Source organism: Delphinapterus leucas, chromosome 14, assembly GCF_059928025.1.
Source record: "Delphinapterus leucas isolate spDelLeu-1000000601 "Yukka" chromosome 14, BTC_Dleu_Yukka2, whole genome shotgun sequence".
Classification (NCBI taxonomy): Eukaryota; Metazoa; Chordata; class Mammalia; order Artiodactyla; family Monodontidae; genus Delphinapterus; species Delphinapterus leucas.
In genome coordinates, this window is record NC_143142.1 from 26389560 (window position 1) to 26410447 (window position 20888).

General features: G+C 57.6%; 1 protein-coding gene across 9 annotated transcripts; it reads left to right on the plus strand.

Moving 5' to 3' along the window:
• Nucleotides 1-141: 141 nt before the first annotated feature.
• SMPD4 (sphingomyelin phosphodiesterase 4) lies at nucleotides 142-20763 on the plus strand. 9 transcript variants are annotated; one of them, XM_022551235.3, is made up of 21 exons: nucleotides 209-273; nucleotides 3015-3233; nucleotides 3358-3441; nucleotides 5095-5181; nucleotides 6464-6606; nucleotides 6738-6813; nucleotides 7349-7457; nucleotides 7561-7613; nucleotides 8083-8234; nucleotides 9997-10129; nucleotides 11994-12065; nucleotides 14624-14710; nucleotides 16368-16513; nucleotides 16985-17075; nucleotides 17352-17452; nucleotides 17825-17988; nucleotides 18280-18485; nucleotides 18706-18939; nucleotides 19066-19197; nucleotides 19289-19417; nucleotides 19491-20763. In XM_022551235.3, the coding sequence occupies exons 2-21, from the start codon at nucleotides 3108-3110 to the stop codon at nucleotides 19818-19820; spliced, it is 2655 nt and encodes an 884-aa protein (XP_022406943.1). In that variant the 5' UTR covers nucleotides 209-273; nucleotides 3015-3107; the 3' UTR covers nucleotides 19821-20763. The 9 variants fall into 9 exon arrangements, 8 of the variants coding, with proteins under 8 accessions (XP_022406945.1, XP_022406943.1, XP_089750935.1 ...); XM_022551234.3 differs by lacking the exon at nucleotides 209-273 and adding an exon at nucleotides 457-1448; XR_016387566.1 differs by lacking the exon at nucleotides 209-273 and having other exon boundaries at nucleotides 1457-3233; nucleotides 19491-20479; nucleotides 20567-20763.
• The last annotated feature ends 125 nt before the right edge of the window (nucleotides 20764-20888 follow it).

Here is a 20888-nt window from a genome sequence, read left to right on the forward strand (position 1 = left end):
GTAGGGGGCGCGCCTCGAAGCCCTAACGCACCGACACGTCTTTGCGCACGCGCGCTCCTTACGGCTGATTTCCCCGCTGCGCACGCGCGTTCCGAGGCGGTCCTTCGCTTTGCGCACGCGCCTTTTACTGTGTCAGCCAGAGGAGGTGGCGGCACATTTCCTGCTAGGCCGGGGGAACGTGACGCCACGCGCAGCTTGATGACGACATTTCGGCGCCGGGTCGCTGAATGGCGGCCTCGGTCCTTAAAGCTGGAGACGCTGTGGTTCCTTCAGGTGAATGGTGGGAATCGCGCGCGGTCCGGCCTCGCGTCCCGGCGGCCACCCCGAACTTCCGCCGAAACCAGCTCTGTTCCCACGCGAGCCCCGGTCCTCGGGCCGGGCCGGCAGGGCGCCGAGGGCCGGACTGCGCCCTCCCGTCGCCTTCCCGCGCACCTCGCACGCCCCACCCCGGTGGGCCCGCGGTTAACGTTCGCTGCGCGCGGTGGAGGAGGGAGAGTCTGGGACTCAGCGAGCGGTGTGGAGGGAGCGGGGTGGGTCTCGGCCCCGGCCCGACCCGATCCTTCCTCGCCTCCCCCGGTGTGGGCCGTCTTTGCGGAGCCTCAGTTTCCGCGTCTGTGACACGGGGGCCCCGGCGCTCCCTTCACGGGGCAGTAGTGAGCGGCAGGCGGAAGCACGCCCCGCTCGCAGCGCGGCCAGAGGGAGGCCCTGGCGAGATTGGCGTTGACGGGGCTGCAGCTCACGGGAGGGACCCCGAAAGCGGATCGGAAGCCGCTCCTGAAGGCAGCGGGTGTGGAGGTGGCGGGATGAAGCGGAGGCTGGGCACACAGCGCAGGCGGCGTGGCGGGGAGACGCTGCCCTCTCCCCAAGGAGGGGCGCTTGGGCGCCTCGGGCTCATTCCTTCAGCCGCTACCTCTGCAAACTTGCTCTAAGCAAGGAGCAGCATTTAATTCATCATCTCTAAAGCTCTGCCCTTAGCAAACAGTTCAGGGTTTTATGTCGCTTTGATCGTTTTGGAGTAGTGCAGTGTTCCCTGGACCACTTGGTTAAGGACTGAAACGTTTTATTTAAGTCATCCTTAAAACTGAAACCCATAGCTAGTTTAATTAGGAGTTGAACAGTCTCAGTGTTACTGAACTCAGACTCGGCTCCTCCCAGCTCAAAAGCCAATACTCCAGAGACAAGTGTTGGTACAAAGGAAAGGTTGCTTTACTCAGAAGGCCAGCAACCGGGTAGAAGGTGGATTGGTGTCCCAGAACGCACTCCAAAGATTCTGCTCAGCCGTGACAGTTTTTAAAGGGAAGAAGGGAAAGAATCTCAGAATCGAGGCAGAAGGTCAAGCTCTGCGTCATTTTCCATTGGGTGTGGACTGGCTGACTCCTCATGAGCTTTCTTCAGATGTTATCTTGCCTGCGTGATCTCCTGCCGGATTGCACAGGGAGAAGCTGGGGGTAAAGAGCTAGTCATTCTTTAACTACTTAATTTTTCATTCCTACTTCTTTTAATCTAGGGAAGGAATCAATAGGTTAAGCAAGGTATTATGTGCATTCAGTAGAGCATATGTCAGGAGTTAGGTTAAGTGTTGCCTGGTGACCTCATTTCTATAAGGTTTGAGGCGAACAGAAATGGGCAAACAGGAACGGGGCAAAGGAGCTGCTTACAGATCCCCACTGTCTGACATCATTCCATTTCTGTGGGATTAGGGGCAAAGGCTCATCTTCTGTAACTTCTTCATGCTGACATAGCGCGCAGTATTCTTAGAGTGGAAGATGTCAACATGAGTCTGTGGCATCTCTTTGCTGACAATTTTAGTTGCCTGCTTACTAAAAATTGGGCAGAGCAAGCTACAATTATTTTGATGCCCACAAAGATATAGATTATTATGAGCAATAACGTTAATCTCATTGTCTTGAGGCCAGTTTTTTGAATCGTGCTAGCCACAGATGGAGCAGCTTATGTCATGGCTACTGTCTGGTCATCATGCATTTGGCTTTTTCCCTCTGGTGGCAGTTATAGTATCTGTAAAACAACTCAGGAGTGTACATCAGACACTGAAGGATTCTGTGACTCTCTTGTCCTAATCGTTAGCTGCTTGAGCCTGCTCTTTTGTGACTCAGGGAGACCTGGGAAACTTCAGCTTTTCTACAAACAAGAGGCAGGGGACTTGGAGGGGCCTTTGTACAGGGGTGGGGAGTGTGCAGGTTTCTGCTCGGTTTCATGGGAAGGTGTTCATAATGCCTCAGCTGCCCACCCAGCCTCTCCATCCACATACACTGCCAGTTGCTGCATCAGCACCGTTCCTCAGGCCATGGGCAGAGCTGTGCCAGGAAAGCCATCAGCAGCTCATCAGTGAGACTTGCATACTCCCTCTCTGCTCAGTCCGAGTCTGGATATTTTCAGTTTCTGATTGGGGGCACAGAGAGGTAGGATTCTGGAGAGCTACCCCTGATTTTCTGGTGGCTGTTCAAAGCCTCCATTGGCAAAGCTGGCTCGTCCCCTTCCTTCCTTTTCAGAGAGCACAAGTAAGACAGAGGAGATGTGTCCACCTGTCTCTATGGGAGAGTAGTGAGGAGGTCTGTGGGTTTGAGTCTTGGCTCTGCCATTCCCCAGCTGGCGGAGAGCAAGTGATTTTTCTCTCTGCCTCCATTTCCTTATCTGTACTGACCTCGTAGGGTTGTTATGAGGATGTATTTTCTATTCTTGCTTAACAAACTTTGCAGCTTAAAGCTGCATCTGTTGGTTATCTCATGGTTATGTGTCAGAAATGCAGGCTCAGCTGGGTTCTCTGCTCATGGTCTCTCAAAGCTGAGATCGACCTGTTGGCCAGCTTTGCTCTTATCTGGAGGCTCTTGGGAAGAATCTGCTTTCAAGCTTATTCAGGTTGCTGGCAGGATCCAGCTCTTTGCAGTGGTAGAACTAAGGTCCCCATTTCGTTGCTGGCTATGAGTCAGGACTGCCCTGTATCTTACGGCTCTCACACTTGAGACTTTAATTGTATCTGCAAAACCCCTTCACAGCAGCACCTAGAAGAGTGTTTGAATGACCAGAGACAGGAATCTTGGATGGCTGTCTAGAATCCTGCCTGCCTGCCACCGAGGATTAAATGAGAAATGTATGGAGAACCCTCAGAACCAGGCCTGGCATGTGGCAAGTGCCACACAAGCTTAACCAAGTGTTCCCAAGGGCTCCCTGCCACAGACCTGGCTCCGGGGCTGGACCCTGTGGACGGCAGGCACGTAAGCAGCATTTCTGTAAAGCGTGGGCCTTGGCAGTGCAGTGGTGCTGAGCTGTGCAGATATTCTCCTGGCCTTGTGTGTCTTGTGTGGCAGAGGTTGAGGTTTTGTCTTTGTCTCTCTGCAGTGGTCCTCTAAGACGGCCCGTCTGGACCCTGCCCAGGAGGCTGCCATGGCCTTCCCCCACCTGCAGCAGCCCAGCTTCCTGCTGGTAAGTGTCAGCTGCCCGCCCGCGTGCCAGGGTGATTGTTGCTCTGCAGCGGAGGGACTTGAGGGTTTTGCCACTGACTTGAAGAACTGTCCAGTGGTGACATTTTGGGGGGATGTGCTGGAAATAACACTGGACTCGGGTGAGAACCCTCAGGCTCGACTCTGCCCTCTGTTGGTGCAGGACCTTGGGTTTATGCAGCTGCTGAGCCCTGGTTTTCTCATCTACAAGAGGAGTTGATTGAAATGCCGTTTCCTCAGTCTCCTGGGGTGTGGGGAGGAGCAAGGGAGAAGGATGTACACCCACATTTTCACGTCTTGTAAATCCTTACACGAAAGCGAGGTGTTTTAATGACCGTAACTGTCATTGGTGAAAAACGGAAGGAGGCTGCTGTGCTGGGGCACTAGGCCTGCACTTTTTATAAACCTGTATTTGGAAGGATGTTCTTCTTCAGTGCCCCTCTAGAGCCAGCAGATCCGACCCAGGCCTGCACAGCCGGGTGTCTGCCTCTGACCGAGACCCTGTGGACCCCATCCTTGTGTGGAGGTGGCCAGGGCCTTGGATACCCTGGGCAAAGCCTTTGTGGTTAGAAACCTGGCCTTTCCTCCTGATGTTCATCCATGTGCACAGGGCCTTCTTCCCTTTGTGGTCAGAAAAGACGAGAGCTTTCCCTCACTCCTGATCTGGGGTACATTTCCTTCTTGTCCTGAATGTTTTCTGGCTTCTCCGTCACCAGAGTGTTGGCATTTGGCTGAAGCTGTCTGTGGTTTTTGGCCTGCTGCGTCTCTGAAGGTAACAGATAAAGGACGTCTTGGGTCAGAGGGCCAGTGACAACAAATGGTAGCTCACAATCACAGGGCTATAAATGGTGGGTGGTTAGCCCCGGGGGAAACTTCCCATTCACGTGCACACACGGTGAGTGCTCTGATCTGTGTGGGGTCCCCCCCGGCTGCGGGGCTGACCCAGGAGCCAACCCCCTGCTTGTGGATTGGATCTGGGTGGATTTTGTTCTCATGATGTGCAGCTCTCTGAGGTAGCTGGGGTGCCTGACAGAGGGAGCTGGGAGCCAGCCTGGAAAGTCCTGGCCTAGAGAGCACAGGACCCTGGCCTCGCCTAGGGGTGTCCTGTAGGCCCTGGACACACACACGACCTGATGTGTGAGGTGCTGGGCAGTCAGGCCAGTGCTATGTCTGATTCCTGCCCGTCACTTGGATTACTGTTTGTTTATTTGTTTTTAAAGATTTATTAATCATTTATTTAATTTATTTTTGGCTGTGTCAGGTCTTAGTTGCAGCCTGCAGGATCTTCGTTGAGGCATGCGGGATCTTTTGTTGCAGTGTGCGGGCTTCTCTCTAATTGTGGCTTGCAGGTTTTCTCTTCTCTAGTTGTGGCGCACAGGCTCCAGGGCGCGTGGTCTCTCTAGTTGAGGCGCACAAGCTCAGTAGTTGTGGAGCGCCGGCTTAGTTGCCCCACAGCATGTGGGATCTTAGTTCCCTGACCAGGGATCGAACCCGCGTCCCCTGCATTGTACGGCAGATTCTTTACCACTGGACCACCAGGGAAGTCCCTGGATTTCTGTTTTGACTCGCACCAGAATATCAGCAAAAGCTGCAAAGCAAATGTGCTCGCTTTATTTTGGTTTTTTGTGTCTCCTAGGCTAGCCTGAAAGCCGACTCTATAAGTAAACCCTTTGCACAGCGGTGCCAAGACTTGGTTAAAGTCATCGAGGACTTTCCAGCAAAGGTACAGTTCTGCAGCGTCTCTTGGGGGCGTGTCTCACACACTCCTGGAAAAGCATTCTTGCAGCCCCTGCCTCCCACCTCTGAGCGCTGCTCTGCGGAGGCCTGACCCTGTATTGCAACTCTCACGTTTGTGACACATGTAAACATGTGACCACGACCACGTAGACCAGGCTTTCTCAGCCGTGGGCCTTCTGTCCCACATGGGACACTTAGCAGTGTCTGGAGGCATTTTTAGTTGCTACATGGGGTGGTGCTGCCGGCCCCGAGTGAGTGGAGGCCAGGCGTGCTGGCATCCGTCCCCCAGGGCACAGCACAGCCTCCAGGACAAAGACGCGTCCACCCCCAAATGTCAGCAGTGCCAAGGTTGAGCCCTGCTGTAAGTACTGAAAGTATGTGTTTACGCCACACCCTGAATTGGCAGAGTAAGTGCGGGTCAGTTCAGGAGGCCCGCCTGGACCAGGAGTTGCCACCAGATGACAGGAAGGGCTTGCCCTGAGGAAGAACGGATGGTTCCACCCTTTTTAGTAAAGCTCTCTTCGGGTCAAAAGTTTCTGGCATTTTTATTTTTATTTATTTAATATATTGATTGATTTATTGGCTGCGTTGGGTTTTCATTTTGTGCCTGGGCTTTCTCTGGTTGCGGTGAGCGGTGGCTACTCTTTCTTTTGGTGCGCGGGCTTCTCATTGTGGTGGCTTCTCTTGTTGTGGAGCACAGGCTCTAGGCGTGCGGGCTTCACTAGTTGTGGCTCGCAGACTCTAGAGCGCAGGCTCAGTAGTTGTGGCGCATGGGCTTAGTTGCTCCGTGGCATGTGGGATCTTCCCGGACCAGGGCTCGAACCTGTGTCCCCTGCATTGGCAGGCGGATTCTTAACCACTGCGCCACCAGGGACATCCCCACTGTGGGGTCTTATCCTCCTCTTTCCCTGCCCGACCCTTCTGCTTGCTCCCTGCGGTAGTTGGGGGTGAGGGCGGGTGGAGGCCTAGAAGCAAGTAGCAAGAATCACCCAGAGCATTTTGAACCTAGTGGATCTGGAAATTTGAACTGCCCCCCCACCACCCCCAGAATTTTTAAATAAACCTTTTAATCATACGCTGGCTTATGTAACGGGGTCAGACATGAAGCAGCCACGCAAGCACAACAAAAGGATCCACAGCTGCTCCTGTGGGCGCCACTGGTCCTGCTGGTCTCCAGGCCAGGGAGTGACGTCCTTGGCCCAGAGCCAGTAAGGGAGGCAGGCAGTGGTCCCCAGGAGCTTGCCCAAAATCTCCCTGTGCTGTTGCAGGAGCTGCATGCCATCTTCCCATGGCTGGTTGAGAGCATTTTTGGCAGCTTGGATGGCGTCCTGGCTGGGTGGAACCTCCGCTGCTTGCAGGGCCGCGTGAGCCCTGTGGAGTACAGTATCGCCATGGAATTCCTAGACCCCGGGTAGGTTGGTCTGTTACCCCAGAGGGACTGGACTTTCTCTCACAGTGATCTTGTTTGCAGTCACTTTTAAGGAACCGTCAAAGCAAGATGGTTCACGGTTCATTTGCCCTGTTTTTGTTGTTCATGTTCAGGGGCCCAATGATGAAGTTGGTTTATAAACTTCAAGCTGAAGACTATAAATTTGATTTTCCTGTCTCTTACCTGCCTGTAAGTAAGCTATGGTGGTGAGAGCCAGGCTTGGGGCCGGGTGCCCCACGCAGTGGCTGCAGTGCTGGTGGGTGGGCAGGGGCCTGCAGGGCTGTGACAGTGGCCGGAACGTCATGGTATCTTTTCAGGGCCCAGGAGCCATCACAGATTGGAACTTCAATGGTTTTTTTTTTTTTTCAAAGGTCATCTGAACTCTGCCAGTGGGAGGGCCTGGTTGGCTCCTGGCTGAGTGGCAGGGCCACATGACTGGTAGCTTTGTCTTTCTGAGTTTCCAGTCCTGTGGGGGCGAATTAAGGGGTGGCTCACTCATGGGTATGAGAAACAAAGCAGACAGGATCCATCGAGTGCCTGGCTGGGTCAGAGATGCACACAGCTGCAGCCCCACTGTGGTGGGTCTGTGTGAGGACGAAGGGACAGAGTCTGTGTGAAGCTTTTTTGCACAAGCACCGCACAGAGGACAGCACTGTTCCCCAGGGGGGTCTGTGTGTTGGGCTCCTCGGCAGCCTTCCCAAGGGCCACCTCTGTCTGTCCACAGGACCCTGTGAAGGCGTCCATCCAGGAGCGTGTTCTCCCCGACAGCCCTCTGTACCACAACAAGGTCCAGCTCCCCGCAACCGGGGGCCTTGGCCTTCACCTGGCCCTCAGTATCCTTTGTCGGCCCCGCGGTGGGGGAGGCCGGGCGGCCAACACAGAGCTGGGTGGGGGGCCCCGACAGCCCTGTCATTTGCCCCCTGACATGGCCCTCAGATCCATTCGAGTATTACATGTTCTTCTTTGCTTTGAGCCTCATCACTCAAAAGGTACAGAAGGGGTGCCTCTGAGCTGGGTTTGCTTTACTGAAGCCCCCGTGCAGGGAGGGGCTGAGGCCCAGGGCTTGTGTCCACACAAAGAAGGGCTGGGCCAGCCGTCGGCCTGCCTTCCTCCATTTCTCCTCCCTTTCCTACCTCCTTTCCCCGGGTCCCCCTCCCTCCAGCCTTTGCCCCTCAGGCCACCCTCACTTAGTGAGGATGACAGGCTGGGGGCAGGCTTGATGGGCCATGTGGGGTGGGCTGGTGCCCTGAGTGGTGGTCAGGGAGGCTTTCTGTAGGAGGTGGCTACTGGTGTGGGCAGGGTGGGGGGATGGGGGTGTGTGTGGGCTGGTCAGGACTGAGGGGTCTAGTCAGGCCCTTTGTGGTGGGGGCTTTTCTCCTGGCACCGCCCTGTGATTGCTGGGTCAGCAGCCTGGGGCGGTGCCCACAGCCATGTGCTCACAGGAGCTTTGCTTTCCAGCCGCCCCCCGGGGCCCTCCACGTCCGCACTTCAGACTGCGCCTACTTCATCCTGGTGGACAGGTACCTGGCGTGGTTCCTGCCCACAGAAGGCAGCGTGCTCCCCCCTCTCTCCTCCAGCCCGGGGGGGCCCAGCCCCTCACCGGCTCCCAGGTGAGTGGCTGAGATGGCCTGAGCCCAACACTAGGTAAGGCCTGGCCCTTCCTGGTTGGAGGGCTTTGCTCATGGGGACAGTGGTGCCGCTCCTTGTCTGGAGCACTTGCTTTTTTTAGGCCTGAGATTCTGCAGCCCCAGCTGAGCACAGGCTGGAGGGCGGGGTGAGGGGGACGTCTCTGAAGCAGGCAGGTTCTGTGGCCCTGTGGACGGGGCCTGGCTCTGGTATGGGAACGGGCCGTGTTCTGCTTGTGGCCGCCCTCTCCACACGCGGCACCCAAGCCCCATGCCCAGCGGTGAGCAGGGTGGTGAGGGACTCAAAGCCGAGAGCTGATTGGCAGCGCTGGGCGATTGGTCCTGGAGAGGAGGGGCTTGTGGGCAGCGCTGAGCTGTGGCCAAGTGAGACTAGCAGGGACCTGTGGACTCGGGGACCAGGCCTTTGCTGAGCCAGGGCCTGTGGTAAAGAGCCGCTGGCACGGGCAGAGCAGGAGGGGAGCGTGAGGCCGGCCTGTCCAGGGGTGAGGAGCCTGTGCTCCTCTGGCCCTTGCCTCACTATCCCCCGCTCCTTCCCTGGAGGCTGCAGCTCTTTCCTGTAGGTGCTGTCCCCCCACATCTGCTGGCACGTGCTGTGCCGTTACCCCAAACTCGTGTGGACAGAAGCTCCCAAGGAAAGGGGATGGCGAAGAGGAGTGCGGGGGAGGGGCTGCACAGGTGTTGCTGATGCTGCGGCCTGGGGAGTGGGGGCCAGGGATCTGGGGTCGGGGGAGGACCCAAGTGTGGCCTGGATTCACACCCCCTCAAAGGCAGACTTCAGCTGCTAGGCAGTTTTCTGGGCTGGATTTGATTTGTTTTCACAAAATAATTTCAGATTTTACACATTGCTACATATAACAAAGAACTTTCACAGGCCCTTCATGCCTGTTGATTTCCGAGTTGTTTTATTCTGTTTAATCTGTGTGTGTTTTTTCCTGGGCCATTTGAGTAAGTTATAGACACGACGCCGTTACCTCTTAACATTTCAGGGTGTGTTTTCTGAAAGTGTGTGCATCTCTGTAACCACGGCCATTCCGTTCAAATCAGGAGGCAGTGTTGCTGCCAGGCCACCATCTCATCCCCAGACCCCACTTGGGTTTCACCAGCTGCCCCACTCATGGCTGTCACGCAGCTGGGTTCCGTGCAGGGTCATTTCCCGCATGCGGCTGTCTCTCTGTTGTCCAGAAGGTCCCACAGCCTTTCCTGACCTTGACAGCTGGTGTGTGCACAGTGGGTTCTTGGGTGTTTCCCATGATTAGGCCCAGGTTGGGCATCATTGGCGGGGGCACCGCAGTGGCGGCCGTGGTGCCCATGAGCCCACTTGCTGGGCTGAGGGTGATGCCAGGTTTTCCTCCTGTAAAGTTAACGAAGGTCTTTGGGCCTCAATTAGTGAACGGGGGACTTAGTGGGAAGATCCACTGAGCCCCCACTCTTGTCAGCAGTGTCGGCATCCCTCATGGTCTTCATTTCAGCCAGATCCATTGTGAATAGGGTGGTTGGCAAACAACGCTTTTCTGGTCTCACCCGTCCTGCATTTATCAGTGGGCAGATGTGGATGGAAAATTCACTCTTCTGTTTGTTTATTCACACATAGCAACGTGGACTTGAGGGTCGTTGGACACTTCCACGGGTTGTACTTGTCGCTGCTCTCCTGGGTTTGAGGCCCAGATTGCCGTGGCCACACCCGTGGGAGCCTGCCGACAGAGATCTTCTTCTGTGTCTCCCTCAGGACGCCAGCCGTGCCTTTTGCGTCCTACGGCCTGCACCACACCAGCCTCCTGAAGCGACACATCTCTCATCAGACGTCTGTGAATGCAGACCCCACCTCCCACGAGATCTGGAGGTCGGAGACGCTGCTCCAGGTGAGAGCCTGGGTGCCTTCTCTGTTTCTGTTTCAGATAAACTGCTCAGCACTGCGCACCCCAGGGTGCAAGGGCCTAAAGACTGCCCCTTGGTCTGGGGGTGGCTGTCAATTGTTAGTGTCTCTGCTGTGAGTGATGAGAAAGAATTTGCCCACCTGTCTCACCTCTGTGTTACTGGCAGTGTTTTCACCCTGGGACCCCCTGTCCACAGAGTCCTATTTTATTGTGGTGACACAATGGCTGCGCAGCCTTTCACTTTCCAGTGGCTTGGGTCACCCTCTCTGACCGCTACCGTGGTTTGGGAGGGGTGGATAGTAAGCCCTGCTGCAGCAGCGTGTTTAGGGCACTGAATGGGGGGGCCTCCCCTTGCTCAGCAGGACCCCATCCCCTCCATGCCAGGGGGCCCCAGTGGGGACGGCAGTCCTGTGTGTGACCTTATGCGGCTCCAGCAGACCCCAGGCCTGTCTCTTCAGCGCCACCTTGGAGATATTCCGCTGTTCTGATGCTGGATTCCAGGGCTGAGTGGGTCACCACAAGCATGGCTTGTTGAGAGCCTGGAGTGTGGATGAGATGGGGTTCTGATTTTATTTGGGAACTGAGGTAAAATACACATAATGTAAAATCTAAGTCTTAACCATTTTAAAGCATATAGTTGAGTAGCGCTAAGTATGTTTACATTGTTGTAATGGGTTTTCAGAACCTTCCTATCCTGTAAGACTGAAAGTCTATACCTGTCAAACAGCAGCTCCTCAGTCCCCCTCCCACCAGCTCCCACACCCACCACCCTGCTTTGTTTCTGTGAATCTGACCCTTCTCGTTGCCTCTGTCAGTGGAATCACACAGTATTTTTCTTTTTAATGACTCACTGGCTTCACTCAGCATAATGTCTTCAAGGCTCATCCACGTTGTAGTATATGTCAGAATTTCCTTTTTAAAGCTGAGTTAAATTCTGCTGTGTGTGTTTAACTATGTTTTGTTTATCTGTCCATCTGATGGACACTTGGGCTGCTTCCACCTCTTGGCTGTGGTGAACATGAGTGTGCAGTTCTCTCTTTAAGACCCTGCTTTCCGTCCTCTTGATTATCTGTTCTGAAGTGGGATTACTGGGCTGTATGGTAATTCTGTTTAGTTTTTTGAGGACCTGCCATGCTGTTTTCCATGGTGGCTGCACCATTTTTCATCCCCACCAGCAGTGCACAAGGGGTCCAGTTTCCCCACACCCTCGGAACACTTGCTGTTTTCTGTGTTTCTGACTGTGGCCACCCTAATCGTCGTGACTGGTCTGCTCTGCCCTGGTGATGTGGTGCTAAGCAGCGTTTCACGTCCTTGTTGGCCACGTGTGTATCTTATTTGGAGAAACGTCTATTCAAGTCTTTTGCCCATTTCTGAATTGGGATCTACTTTGTTGTTGACTTCTAGGCATTCTCTATATAGTCTGGATGTTAATCCTTTTTCAGATACATGATTTGCAAATATTTTCCCCCATTCTGTGGGCTACTTTTTTACTACGTATGTTGTGTCTTTTGATGCACTAAAGCTTTTAATTTTCATGAAGTCCAGTTTTTTCCTTTGTTGCCCATGGTTTTGGACTTACATCTAAGAAATTACTGTCAAATCCATTGTTGTGAAGCATTCCCCCACGCTTTCTTTTAAGGCTCTACAGTTTTAGCTCTTATATTCTAGGTCTTTGATGCATTTTGAGTTGTTTCTTGTTTACGATGTAGAGTGAGGGTCTGACTGTGCTCATTTGCATGTGAGCACCCTGTTTTCTCAGCAGCACATGTTGAAGAGGCTGTTCTTTCCCTCATTGAATGGTCTTGACGGCCTTGTCAAAGACCTTTTGACCAGCTGTGCTCTTTTGCAGGTTTTTGTTGAAATGTGGCTTCATCATTATTCTTTGGAGATGTACCAAAAAATGCAGTCCCCTCACGCCAAGGTATGTTGCTGCCACGGTTTATCTTCCCACCTCCCGCGCTGGCCCTGGTCAGCCTGCTGCTGCTTGTCCTTGATTTCAGTTAGTTTCAAGGACTGGCTAGTGGGACCCAGCAACCTGACATCTTACCTCCCTCAAGTGCTGAGCAGCAGGCAGGTTGTCTTCTGTGCTGGGCTTGCACCCTGGCGGCTGAGGCCCGTTGTCTCTGGGCCTCCCCATGCTACTTGCAGAGCCCTCTCCGTGGCAGCAGGAACAGATGTGTTTGTGGTGCTCGTGTTCTGGGGCGTGGGAGCCGTGGGTGCCTTTGGGAGTCACAGCGCCTCCTGCTGTCCTGCTGCGGTGGCGCCCAGCAGACTCTGCCCACCTTGGTGGCCCTGCTGCCCTCCACGTCCTCCAGAGCAGCGGCAGCAGCCCTCCTGGTGGTGGGTGGGGTCTGACACCCTCCTGCATGTGGCCTGGGCTGTCTCCTCCTCCTCCTCTCCTTTTCCTCCTTCCCTTGCTGGGCAGCTCACGTGTGTGCAGAGGCCTGGAGTCCCTGGCCCCCTCCCGGGGTTGTGGCCACAGGGCTGGTCGGGGTAGAACAGTTCTGTTGAGTTAGGGAGAGGTGCTCAGGTCCACAGCCTGCGCGCAGGACTGCAGTGTGCCACTTCCGTGCAGCAGTTTGCTCCTTAGACTTTGCTTTTGCCGCTGCCAGTCAGACTCCTCAAGGGCTTCCTTAGGAATTAAGAATCTGTGGGTCACATTGGAACAGTGGCCTGTGCCCTTCCCTCGGTGGTCCTGCTCCCCAGCCCAGGGTTCTGCCGCACGGAGGACTGGGACGCAGACCCAACACTCCTCTTAGAGCGCAGGGTGTCCCAGCCTCCATCCTGGCCCCGCACAGGAGGAGGAGGAGGAGAACGGGGGTGGGGCCGGGAATCCATCCTGGGCCTCTCGCGTCGCAAAGTGCCCACCATGCCCCCGTCTGCTTCCAGAGTGCACTTGCTGCTGCACGTTCCTGCCGCTGCCCGGCGGGCAGGGCTGGCTCCCCTGCGGGGCGTGCGGGGCTTGGTCTCGCAGAGGCTGCTTCGCGGTGTCACCTTCCTGTCTGCACGTCTGTGTCGGGAGCCCGGGGTAGCCCACCCGCTTCAGGTCTTAGCCGTAGCTCTGCCGGCCAGAGGGCCCTTCCGAGCTGCTGGTCACCTGGGGGAACACCGAGTCCATATGGGGAGGGGTCTTCCCACTCCTCCCCATGGTCACAGGAGGGTGAGGGCTGCTCAGGTTGACTTGGGTCGGTGCGGGGGGGGGGCACCATGAAGGCCCCACCAGGCGCCAAGAAACCTTCTGCCGTTTGCCACCTGTTGAGGCCGAAAAACAAAACCTGAGGAGGCGGGGTGTGTGGGAAACCGCGGGGTCTGCTTCATCCAAGGCCCCTGCCGTCTGTCCAGGCCTGCCCCACACCACGTGGAAGTCCTTGCTGGCCCCACGTAACCCTGGGGTCAGTTTGCCGGGTTTTCTGGGTGCAGGAAGTGCAGCTCCTGGAGCTCCCTTCGTGTGGCTGTGGCCGGGCTGGGTGCAGGCGCATGCACGCTCCCTGCAGGGTGCTCTGGGCCCGGGCTGGGGCCTGAAGGGGGACCGTGGGCTCCCCATTTCCTTGCTGAGTGCGGCCGTGCCCCTTCCTGCCCCAGCCCTGCGTGTCTCTGGCTGTGCCTGTCTCCCCAGCGTCTGGCACGTTCCTTCAGGCCTCTTCTGTGTGAAGCATGGCGCTGGGGCAGGAGGCGGGCCCTCATGGGGCAGGACATGTGCTGGGCCGGCTCTGGCTGTGCTTAGCTGCAGGGAGATAGGGTGGAGGTTCTGGTGTTGGGGGCGGACGGTGTGCCAGCTCAGCTGTTACCCCTGGCCTCAGGGTTCCAGCTGCCTCTGGGTGTGTGTGGCTTAGTGTCTGGGGGCTCCTGGTGAGGTAGAGGGAGGTAGAGGTTGGTCTTACCAGAATTAGAACCAGTAAGTGTTAGCACCACGTTAACCATTTCCAGGATGTGGGGCCTGGTGCCCCGTGCACAAAACCTTTCAGGATGGGACTCTGGGTCTTTAACACGTAGGAATTGATTCCATCATGTGCTGATAAATTTCTTTTCCGGACAACCCAGGAAGTCCAATAAATTACATATTTTTCTCTTCTGGGCAGAGGCCTCCATCTAGAACTGGCTTCTCAAGTTTCTTTACTGAGCCTGGGTCTTCGGGCCTTGGTGACCAGCAGCGTGTCCAGGGAGGTGGCTGGGCTGCTGACATGTGCTGCACCCAGTGCAATGGGGTCGGGCTGACCTCGGGGGCTGGAGGGGCCTCCCAGGTGACCTTGCGGTTCTGTCCTCCCTCTGCCTGGCAGCTGGAGGATCACGCCTGGAGGGGGTGGTTGGCGTCTCATTGGCCTGATGCTGCTGGGCTGTGATTGTTTGGATTGTCACTGACTTGTGCTTTTGTTTTTTGTTTTTCTTGTCCTTACTTCTGGGCTCTTTCTCACTATTTCTTTCTCTCCCCTCCTCCTCCCCCCGCCCTCTCTTCTCGGCTTCTCTGCTGTTGTCTCTCAGCTGGAGGTCCTGCACTACCGACTCAGTGTCTGCAGCGCCCTCCACAGCCCTGCCCAACCCAGCCTCCAGGCCCTCCACGCCCACCAAGTACTGGCCGCTTTCGTTTTGTTCCCTTTCACCCCCGCCCCATGGTTTAACCCCAGAGCTCATGTCCTGCGCAGTAGCCAGGGTCTGGCTGGGGGCCGGCTGGGGTGACCAGAGACCAGTTCCAAGCACAGCCAGGCCCTTCGGCCTGGACCTGGGTTCAGGGTGTGTGGCCCCATGGCTGGGAGTGATGCACAGGATCCCACTGGCTGTGGGGGAGGTCACCGAACCCACCTGGCCAAGCCCCAGGCCAACCAAGGTGTCGAGTCCTCGGGTGTCTTAGGGCTCCGTGCTTAGCCCCGTTCGTGGGGGCAAAGTAGTGTGGCCTTTGCAGTACAGGCCTGGTGCTGGGGACTGACCAAGGATGTGGATGCCCTGGGGCTCATGGGCGGTGACCTTGTGGGGACTGCCGTCTGCTTAGGCAGGAGTGACCAGGGATGGACTGTGGTCAGTGAGCTGGGTGTTTGGGGCCAACGGCATTGTGAAGTTTGCTGCTCCACGACACGACCGCTGGGAAGTCTGGTCAGAGACGTGTGTCTGGAGCTGTGCTCACGGCCAGGGATCTGTCCCCCTCACCCTAGGTGGGGCCACACACCACTGAACTTGAATTTGAGCAGATGCGGCAGCTGCGCTGAGGAGGGAGAGAATGTTCCAGAAGGGGTGCCGAGGGCGGGCCACATGCAGAAGTGGGTGTCACTCAGGCCTGGGCTGGGGAGGGCCTCACCTGGCAAAGAGCAGGGCCCCTGCCTTCACCTCCACAGCGGGAGGCCTGGCCCCGTAAGTGTCCACATGCAGCTGTGACCAGGGGCTCCTGTGGGCATTTGGCTCAGGGAAGGGAGGCAGTGGAAGAAAGCACTTTGACAAATGTAGAGAGAAAGTAGCCCAGTGGTGTCCAGTGTGGTTGCTGGGCGTGGGGCAGGGAGTTGCCCCTGCAAACGTGGAGGGCGGGGGCGAGATGCGGTGGGGGTTTCAGTTCCTGGGAACGATAAAGGGGATAGCTCCCTAGGCAGAGTCACGGCCTGGCACAGAGGATGCTCTGTGGTTTTTTATTACTGTTAAAGTGTCCCTTTTTTTTTTTTTCCCCAAAACGCTGCAAATCCACCATATAATCTAAAAATAGACACATGCAGAAGGACATTACCCCCCGCCTCCCCCCCCAGGCATAGCGGCCTTGGGGTGTGTTGCATGGGCCTGTGGAGGCATTTCCGTGCCAGGGAGGCCTGTGCAGACTGTGCCCTGGGCAGCGGGGGGCGGGGGGGGGGCTGCCGGTCAGTGCCCAGCTTCCTGCACGTAGGGCCGGGAGCCGCCTTCACCCCACTTGGCATTGCTCACCTTGGGGTGAAGCTGCCAAGAGCACTTCCAACAAGTCTGTCGAGGCCCGAGGGCTGGGGGTGGGCGTGGGGAGCAGGCGGCCGGCCCCCAGGCTTCCCCCGTGTATGGGGGGTCTCAGAGACCCTCCTGGCCTTTGTGAACCGAAAGCTGAGCTCGCAGGACTGAGGGCGTTTGTCTCAGAGGCTCCATGAAGGGGGTTGAAGTGCAGGGAAGCACATGGCAGAGCTTCTGCCCCAGTGGCTGTCCCAGGGTGCCATGTGCGGTGCATCCATGGGGGGAGAGGTGGGCACAGCCCAGCACGAGGTACTGACGAGGGCCCTCCCCCCAGGAGTCCTTCATGCCCACCGAGGAGCATGTGCTGGTGGTGCGGCTGCTGCTGAAGCACCTGCACGCCTTCGCCAACAGCCTGCGGCCCGAGCAGGCCTCGCCCTCTGCCCACTCCCACGCCGCCAGCCCCCTGGAGGAGTTCAAACGGTGGGTATGGGCTGTGGGCAGGGGGGCAGTCACCTCGAGCCCTCCTGGGACTGTCTCCTCACTGCCACCCTGGCCCAGAGGTGGGTGGGGGCCGCCTGGCTGCTTCTCAGGCTGGCCTAGGAGAGGCCCCATCTTGCTGCCCCCTCTTCCCCCTTCTTCCCCTGTGGCAGGAGAGCAGCTGGCTGCTCGGTGCTGCACCTCACCCCCACCCCACCCCACCCCGGCAGGGCAAGGGCCGTGGCCTGACTCCCAGGCCAACAGGGCCAGCAGAGCTGGCGATGCGTGGGCCGTGCTGAGCTGAGGCGCACACAGGAGCCACACTGGATTGGCCACGTGTGTTGTGTGTCCCTGGAATGTTCTCTAACTTCTCTGAACTTTGGAATTTCCTCTGAGGAATGGGGCTAAAAATAGGAGGCCTTGCCCCCAGGGGGTGCCAGGCTCCCCTGTGAGGTGATGCCCCCTCTCCCACAGGGCCGCCGTCCCGAGGTTTGTCCAGCAGAAGCTCTACCTCTTTCTGCAGCACTGCTTTGGCCACTGGCCCCTGGACGCGTCGTTCAGAGCTGTGAGTGTTGTCCTACGGCTTTTGCCCTGCGTGTGTGCATGAGGGAAGGGAGGCCTTGGGGGCCTCTTGTGCTGTTCCGCCAGCCGCGACCTTGAACCCAGCTGTCCACGCAGGGTGGGTTCCCAGCTTCACGCACTGCCCTCCGCTGCACTCGGGGGAAAGCCTGCTGGGTGACCTGTTCTGAGGGACCAGGCATCTTGAGGGGGCACGGGCTCCCCCTGTGCCCCTGCTCACCTGAGCGCCAGCCACCTGCCCCAGCTGCACGTGTTTCCCCAGGTCCTGGAGATGTGGCTGAGCTACCTGCAGCCCTGGAGGTACGCGCCTGAGAAGCAGGCCCCGAGCAGCGACTGCCAGGCCCGGAGTGTGTCAGAGAGATGGTGAGCCCAGACCCGAGGTCCTGCAGGCAGGGGGCCCGGGCCACCCCCTTGTCCCCTGCTGGGACTTGCCCAGGTTCCAGGATTGCTCTCTTGGGGACAACGGGCGGCCTCTGTCCTTCTGTCCCTTTCCCACATTGACTCACATAAACCTCCCCATAGCCCTTCCTAGCCAGCCCTGCAGTGTGGCTGCCCCGCCCCCAGTGGCCTTGTTCCTGGGAATGGGCCTCGTCTGTGGAGGATTCTGTCCTTGGGGCCTCACCTTTGCCCACTTGTCCTGCCCCCTCGTGTCACCCCCGGCCCCTCTGCCACCATTCGTGATACCTGGGGGAGACCAGAAGCTGAGGAGAAGCCCTGATGTCCGTCCGCCCGCAGGGCGCCCTTCGTGCAAGAGAACCTGCTTGTGTACACCAAGCTCTTCCTCGGCTTCCTGAGCCGCGCACTGCGCACGGACCTCGTCAGCCCCAAGAACGCACTCATGGTGTTCCGCGTGGCCAAGGTCTTCGCGCAGCCAAACCTGGCTGAGATGATCCAGCGGGGTGAGGCCCCTGCCAGCCCTGTCACCCGTGCGCTCGCGGGGGTTGCGTGTGTGCCCCACAGGAGGGGAACGGAGCTCTGAGCCGCATCCCCTGGTGGCTCATAGTGGCTTTGGGAGGCTGTGGGCTGCTGTTGGGCTCTTCTCATAGCTACTCCCCTGTGGAGATGGGTGGGGGTAGAGGGACTTCCGGGAGCTGGGCCTGCGCCATGCGGTCACTGCCCTCGGGGACCTATGGTGGGACCCGATGTCCATGCTCTTGGAGCCGCAGCCAGGCTCACATCCTGCCTTCCAGGCGAGCAGCTGTTTCTGGAGCCCGAGCTGGTCATGCCCCACCGCCAGCACCGGCTCTTCACGGTGCCCACGTTCACTGGCAGCTTCCTGTCGTCATGGCCACCAGCCATCACCGACGCCTCCTTCAAGGTGAAGAGCCACGTGTACAGCCTGGAGGGCCAGGACTGCAAGTACACCCCAATGTTCGGGCCCGAGATCCGGGCACTGGTGAGTAGTCGGGGCCCTCTGGGCCCTGGCATTTCACACCCCTTCCCTGTCTTGTTCAGTGGAGTCTAGTTTTTTTCTGATGATAGATGTACCCTCTTGGAAAGTGCACCTTAGTCCTTAAAACTCATTTTAAGTTTTCCATCGTGTGGAAGCCACCCCTGGGCTGTCAGTGCCATGAGGCGGCCCCGAGCCAGCTAACCGCCCACCCACCCACCCACAGGTCTTGCGTCTGGCTCAGCTTATCACACAGGCCAAGCAGACGGCCAAGTCCCTCTCTGACCAACATGGGGAGAGCACGGCCGCCCGTCCCTTCCTGTCGTGGCTGGGCTTCTACCCCGCGGACACCAATGGCTCCTACCCAGGCAATGACCTGGATGAGATGGGGCAGGACAGCGTCCGCAAGACGGACGAGTACCTGGAGAAGGCCCTGGAGTACCTGTGCCAAGTGTTCCGGGTACGCCCTTGGCCCTGCTCACCTCCCCCAGGTGTCACGTGCCTGGGCCCCTCGTTGCCGTTTGAGGCCCAGCGGGGGGAAGGCCTCCCTCCACCTTGGAAGTGACGGCAGGCATCTCCCCGACAGCTCAGCGAGGCCCAGCTCGCCCAGCTCACACTCGCCCTGGGGACCACGCAGGATGAGAACGGGAAGAAGCAGCTCCCAGACTGCATCGTGGGGGAGGACGGACTCATCCTCACACCCCTGGGCCGGTATCAGGTGAGGCCCACATCCCGAGGGGTCGGGCTTTCCAGGGCCCTCTGTTCAGTGTGGCCATGGCTCCCGGGGGCTCACCTTCTACTGCTTCCAGATCATCAACGGGCTTCGGCGCTTTGACATCGAGTACCAAGGAGACTCGGAGCTGCAGCCCATCCGGAGCTACGAGATTGCCAGCCTGGTCCGAGTGCTCTTCCGACTGTCCTCCGCCATCAACCGCAGGGTGAGTGTGGGAGGGAGGGCCGCCCCCCCGCCCCGCGAGCGGCAGGTGAGAGTGGGGCCTGTCTGTGCTCTAGTTCGCAGGTCAGATGGCGGCCCTGTGTTCGCGGGCCGACTTCCTCGGCAGCTTCTGTCGCTACCACCTCCTGGAGCCTGGGCTGTCGGACAGGCGCCTGCTGAGCCCCGTGGGGCGGGGGCATGCGGCCAGCCTTGCCCGGGGCCCCCGGCTCAGCCTGCGCTTCCTGGGCAGCTACCGGACGCTGCTGGCCCTGCTGCTGGCCTTCTTCGTGGCCTCTCTGTTCTGCATCGGGCCCCTGCTCTGTGCCCTGCTCCTCGTGCTGGGCTATGTCCTCTATGCCACGGCCATGACACTGCTAACCGATCAGGGCAAGCTGCACCAGCTCTGACTGCAGGCCGGCCACCACCCCCAGGCACCAGGGAGGCCACTCTGCACCCAACACCTGTCACCTTCGTGCTTCCAGGGGGCGTTTTCTTGCAGCCCTGGAACCATCTGAAGAGAACCTGAAAAGCGAGGGCAGGGCCAGGCAGAGAGGTAGCCACACGGGGCGGGCAGCCTGCCGGCCCTGGGCCTCCCCGTTTCCTCAGCCAGAGGGCCTGCAGGGCGACGCCTTTCTCTTCCTCAGCGTGTGAAGCTCAGGAGCTGGGCCTCCCCGGATGGCCTGCGGCCTCTGCCTTTGCCGCCCTGGAGGTGGGCGGTGAGACCCCAACATGGGAACCCAGCCTCTGGCTCCAGAAAATAATCAGGCCCTAAAAGAGAGCCCTAAGAAAATTAGACAATGGTTCTCTGTTTCATGATTTTAAACCTGATTTTGCTACCACGTTTGGCAAAGTTAGGGCCACTGTATTTTCCCAGTAGTTCCAAGTCTGGGCCATATGCCTGCTTTTGAGGAGAGACCCTCCGAGAACACAGATGCCCCCAGGCCACAGAGCAGGTCGTCAGGGCTGTCACCACCTTGTTCCCTGTGGGTGGTCTACAACCAAAGATGGTCAAAAGCATCATTTGTATCCTCAGTCAAATCAAGCACTCAAAGACACTGATTTTTTGGTAAGATTTAAATATCCAAAGTATATGACAAATGCGAGTTCACTGTCAGAAATCCTCACAGCATCTCACACGCGTTTCATTCTACAGATGACGCACCAGGGAGAACTTTTCAACTGAGATTTTTAAAAGCCTTAGTCTTTGGTGTATTTTTTTAAGTTTTCAAACTGTAAGTATTGGGCTTTGTATTTTGATGTAAACTCGGAGTAGTGGCATTTGGGGCCTGTGACCAGTAACCAAACCAAACTTGTAGCCGACCACGGATCTGAATAAACCTGTTCTCGGTCCTGAGTCTTGTGGTGCCTGGCCCCGCCCCCAGGGTGGCCTCCTACATGGGGTCCTCTGCACACTCAGGGGCTGCGGAAATGCCACTGGGCACCCAGCGTCCCTCACCATGGGATTCCCTTGGGCA

What these genes read in the sequence shown, in the direction of transcription:
- SMPD4 (XM_022551235.3), top strand. Translation starts at nt 3,108, where the DNA reads ATGTATGGAGAACCCTCAGAACCAGGCCTGGCATGTGGCAAGTGCCAC. An exon ending in AGCCCCTCACCGGCTCCCAG is followed by an intron (nt 8,235 to 9,996) that starts GTGAGTGGCTGA and finishes TGTCTCCCTCAG; the next exon opens with GACGCCAGCCGTGCCTTTTG. An exon ending in CGGAGTGTGTCAGAGAGATG is followed by an intron (nt 17,453 to 17,824) that starts GTGAGCCCAGAC and finishes GTCCGCCCGCAG; the next exon opens with GGCGCCCTTCGTGCAAGAGA.